The sequence below is a fragment of the Coffea arabica genome, chromosome 8c (genome assembly GCF_036785885.1).
Source record: "Coffea arabica cultivar ET-39 chromosome 8c, Coffea Arabica ET-39 HiFi, whole genome shotgun sequence".
NCBI classification, from domain to species: domain Eukaryota; kingdom Viridiplantae; phylum Streptophyta; class Magnoliopsida; order Gentianales; family Rubiaceae; genus Coffea; species Coffea arabica.
This window is the reverse complement of record NC_092325.1, coordinates 7,395,859-7,400,667: the sequence shown is the minus strand read 5'-3', so window position 1 is coordinate 7,400,667 and position 4,809 is coordinate 7,395,859. Positions and strand designations below refer to the sequence as shown.

General features: G+C 39.7%; 1 protein-coding gene across 1 annotated transcript; it reads right to left on the bottom strand.

Moving 5' to 3' along the window:
* Positions 1-467: 467 nt before the first annotated feature.
* On the bottom strand, positions 468-4,378 carry LOC113707195 (ABC transporter G family member 14). The gene is made up of 5 exons (XM_027229397.2): positions 4,089-4,378; positions 3,066-3,858; positions 2,620-2,796; positions 2,294-2,481; positions 468-1,720 (listed from the first exon to the last, which is right to left on the bottom strand). Exons 1-5 carry the CDS (start codon positions 4,251-4,253, stop codon positions 1,076-1,078), a joined length of 1,968 nt encoding a protein of 655 aa, XP_027085198.1. The 5' UTR covers positions 4,254-4,378; the 3' UTR covers positions 468-1,075.
* Between the last annotated feature and the right edge of the window lie 431 nt (positions 4,379-4,809).

The window sequence follows — 4,809 nt, the reverse complement described above, 5'->3', positions numbered from 1 at the left end:
TTGAGATTAGAATTGCTAGCCTTCTCCGGTATAGTGTTCTGTTGCTTGATTCTCTGTGCTCCTCCTTTCTTGTTTGTTTTTATTGTCCAGTCCATGTGATAAACAGGAAAATTGAGATCTATTATTCTTGAGATTGAAGTTTGTCAACCACATCAAATCGTTTTTGACCACCTTTTGTCCTGCATAATCAGCTGATTGTTGATTGAGAATTTTTTCGGAAAATTATATTTTCAATTCTGTAGTTATCTCTCCATTTTTTTGACTTCTGTTTTACATCAAGATTCAAGGGTTTGACTTCTTTTTGCAAAAATATTCACAGAATTTCTGGTTTCCGTCAAAACCTCCATGCCATTGAAAAAAGCTTATGTTGAATCCCTCCTCCTGTCCATACAGTAAACATGTATGACATGTCCTGGAACCGTATAAAGATTTAATTATGAAGCAACAAAATATGTTCAAACGTCTCCTTAAAGATAAAGAGGTCTTCGTGGCCCTTCAGACCATGACCTTGATTAGAAGGCAAAAGTGTTCTTAGTCCCACTTTCTGTCCCTACTATAAACTTAGGATTAGACAACAGAGAGACTGAACAAAGAAGATAGATAAAAGCAATGTTATGGTGCACTTCCAGACATAAAACGTTTGTCCAACATAATTACTCTATGTACTTAAATTTGCTTATTCTTTAAAAGAGTGCCTTCTTTTTGTGGTCAATGCATCTGTAGGAGTTACTACAATAAAGTGGCGATTGTAATGCCCCCACATGGATCTGGAATACAGTGGACTTTGAGTTGCCTTAACATGCCCTCTTTTTTGACACTGGGAAAATCATTCTCCTTCTATAAGACTGGGTCTTACTATTAAGAGTGTTACACATTTATTGTGCAAATCTTGATCACTTTTGTAAGTCAGTTTTTTGCAAACCATTGCCAGAATGTAATACATCCAACTATCCAGGTACTTGTGATCATAATCTGACAGTGGCATTCTCATCTAAACCTAAGATTATTGCTCAGTTGAAGAAATGGAAAACTCTTCAACAGGCCTTGGTGATCATGCTCCTGAATTGAACCTTTTTCATCTGACCCTGCGCAATGCTAGATAAGCAATGAACCGATAGCCCACCATCATGAGTGCCATGATGGACACGTCAATCCACAAATGGTTTAGACCTACTGATTTGACATAAGGGAAATCTGCAACCCGGCAATATACTCCCTTGGAGCACTCATAATAATCATTCCCATTGTATTGCACTCCAAGAAGCAGCTTGAAACAGTAGTAGCTGTAACTCAAGTACTTTAACCAGACTATGAAAGCAGGGATTTGTTGAATATAGTAACCACCAGCAATGAGGAAAACTAGCGTTGTTACTGATGCTAAGGTAGTAGCTTGCTTTACGTCCATAAGTATTGCACCGAAGGCCAATCCTAGACTTTGCGAAACAAGGACACTGTACAGAACAATGAGAAGGGAAAGGATGAAGGTGGCTGGTTCTGGTTTGAGCCCACCCATCCAATAAATTATGAAGGTAAAGGCAGTTGGCAGAGCAAGCTCTAGTGGAAGATCGCCCACTGTTTTAGCTAGAAAGTAGGAGGACAGATGGTACATTCCAGATGATCTTTCCTTGATAAGCATCCTTCTTTCTTGGGGAAAAGTGAAAACAGCATTGTAGATTGGGTAAAAGCCCCAGAAAACAGAGAAGAAGAATAACATAGCAATCTGCATATAGGAAATGAACTTAGGTTAGTATCTCTTAGAAGTAGCTGTTTTATTTGAAGAAGCATATCTTATGTCTTCATTGAATATAGAGGCTTCCAAAGAACTCTCAAGGTAAAATGATAATAACTGTACTCTCGGCGATTTTCTGTAGATCATGCGCATTATCAGATGTGGGCGCCCTCTAATGGTCTTCCAATAACTTGGTCTATTCAACATCAAGATGCATTCTTGATATAGCGGACGTTCTCGTTTGATTCTTTCACCTGATTTTAGATTCTGATCTGAAAAATTAGTTTTTTTTAGCTGTTCTCATTTGCTTTTATGTCTAGATTTTAGATTTTCTAACAAGCTAAAAAACTAAAATTTTAGAGTTTCTAACAAGAAAACAACCTAAATTTTTAGATTTATCTAGAACCTATGCAAGAGTAGGCTTTGGTGATTCTGATTAAACAACTTTTAGTAAAATCTAAAGCAACCAGAACAGCTCATAATTATCATGGCCTTCAAAAGAAAGTGACAGCTGCCACTATGATTGTTTATGCAAATAATGTGAGTAAGTGGATCCATTCTTACTTGATCTTCAATGTGGGACATTGGGGTATGCCACCAGAGAAGTCCGCCAAGTGTTGCAACACTGATGACTTGGAAAATTCTTAGTCTGTTGAAGGTTTCATACCTCCGCTCCCTAAGCCCCCGCAGTAGCAGCACGTTGAACTGATGAAACCAGCTCGTGCACCATTGCTCTGACTTTGCATCACGTTCTGCATTTGATTGAACACCAGAAAACAACTGTAAATTAGACAGAATTTGAAATGAGAGAAGTGAGAACTATCTGAAGTCTAATAATTCTATGTGATTGAGAAAGATAACTTATTTGAGAGGAAGGCTATTGAACTCACTAGTTGAAGAATCCTTTGCGTAAGCATAATTATTGATGTCTAAACTGCATAGCTCAGCTTTCAACCTTGTAGCAATGTTTTTGTCATAAGCGGATATCAGAGCTTCTCTCACCAATTTTTGTTCCTTCTCAGCACTTTCACCTAGCTCAAATGCATGCTTGGCGTCAGGCCCAATTCCTGAAAAGTTTTAATGGTAACTGGTCAGGATTCTGATGAATATATAGATTTTTTTTTTCACTTTTGTTGCTCGGTCTATCGAAACTTGATTCAGCTTTAAACTTCGCAGCATAAAAAGTATATGTTACATGCAAATATCTAGAGCCTATTCTTAGAGTTGATTCTTGAATTTCATTTGGATAGCAGGTTTTTTGAAAACTCAAGCTGTCCGAAGTTCTTTGACTGATAAAGGACAGAAAAAGAGTTGGTCTTATTGATTATCTGATTACCATTCGCAAGGTCAAGCAAGAAATCTGCAGGATTGACGGTGAGTGTTGTGGAAAAGCCAATTGAAGAGAAGTATTCCAGGGCAGTTGATGCAGGACCATAGTAGATTGGGCTGCCCTCCGACAACAAGACCAGCTTATCAAACATATGATAGAGCCGGCTGGAAGGCTGATGGATTGTGGTTACCACCGTCCGACCAGCACTAGCAAGACGCTTGATCGTGGTCAAAATGCGCATGGCTGTGGTCGAGTCCAACCCCGAGGTGGGCTCATCTAGCAGCAGTAGGCTTGGATTGATTAGCATTTCTTGGCCAATGCTGACCCTCTTTTTCTCTCCACCTGATATTCCTCGAAATAGAGGTCCTCCTATCATGCTGTTGCGGCACCTGCTCAATCCCAATTCTGCAATAACTTGCTCCACATGCTGGACTTTCTCTTCCTTGGTAAGGGTTTTTGGCAGCCTCAGTAGTGCAGTGAACAGGAGAGTTTCAAACACAGTTAGATGGGGATACAGGACATCATCCTGGGCAACGAAACCGGTTTGACGTCTGATATGACCTGATATAGGCTGGGTGTTATATGTGATCTTTCCTGATAACTTGCTGGTGAGGCGGCCCCCAAGGGCTGTTAGGAGGGTTGTTTTTCCACTGCCTGATGGACCTAACATGGCCAGTATCTCCCCTGGACAAACCATACCTGTTAGCCCGTTCAGTATTGTCTTCTCTTTGCTGCTCAATGTTTGGCCACAACACATTCCTTTCGTTTCAATTCTGACCTTGTAGACAATCTCTTCAAACTGCATAATAAGTAAGACAAATAAGCAGAACATTCAAATTACTGCTTAATGGAAAAAAAAAAAGAAGTAATTTGAAATTCTTATTTATGAGTAATCCTCTGTGAACGAGCTTCATGCCTTGAGGGCTATGTCACAAATAAAACTATATGCCTTGAACTATTTTCCGACTGGGGAAATGCATGTGCTTGCATGTATGAAATGTCCAAAAGAAAAAGGTGTGAAAATAAGACCTTTAGAGTTATGGGGTTTGAGGTCATTTGCAGAAAGGACTGTGTTCTGGCTTGTATAGGGTAAGCCAGATAAGGATTGTCGCAGGACTCTGATGATATTGGCAGGCCTCCCATCAGTTGAATGCTGGGATTTTCTGGTTTTGGTGCTACAGAATTAAGTGGCATGGCCGAGTTGAAGTACTGTTTTTTTGTTATAGTATGGTGGTGGTGGTGACTGGTGAAGAAGGAAGAAGTTAAGAAGTTGCTCTTAACTTTGGCTTCCGAATTGAAACTGGACAACACATTTATAAACAGAAGAGGGCCAGAAACGAGGATCTTCTTTGAGTCTTAATGGCTCTGAGATGTTGGCCTTAGCCTTCATGGTGGGTTCCCCACCTTTTTCTTTTGATGAAGTATTCCAACACCAGTTCTCTTGGTACTCAGTATGGTTTAGTCGATGACTTGCTACTAGGCTAACGCCCTCTCTCTCTCTCTCTCTCTCTCTCTCTCTCAATTTTTTTTTTCTTCTTTTTCCTCTCTTTGGTCATCTTTTCATTTTTTGGGTTGGGTATGACTCAGGCTAATTTACACCCGTACTCACCTACATTCTACTAGGTTAACCTTTCTCTCTCTGTCTCTGTCTCTCTCTTTTTTCCTCTATTTTGCTCTCTCTCTGTTTTTTTTTTTTTTTTGGGAACAATTCGAGCTAGATCACACGTGTACTCGCCTATATTCTAAATTT

Bases quoted from the DNA above. Each gene is read 5' to 3' on its own strand.
- LOC113707195 (XM_027229397.2), bottom strand. From the start codon at position 4,253: ATGCCACTTAATTCTGTAGCACCAAAACCAGAAAATCCCAGCATTCAA. The intron at 2,797-3,065 runs GTAATCAGATAA...AAAACTTTTCAG, and splicing joins CTTGCTTGACCTTGCGAATG to GAATTGGGCCTGACGCCAAG. The intron at 2,482-2,619 runs GTGAGTTCAATA...AATCAAATGCAG, and splicing joins CGCAAAGGATTCTTCAACTA to AACGTGATGCAAAGTCAGAG.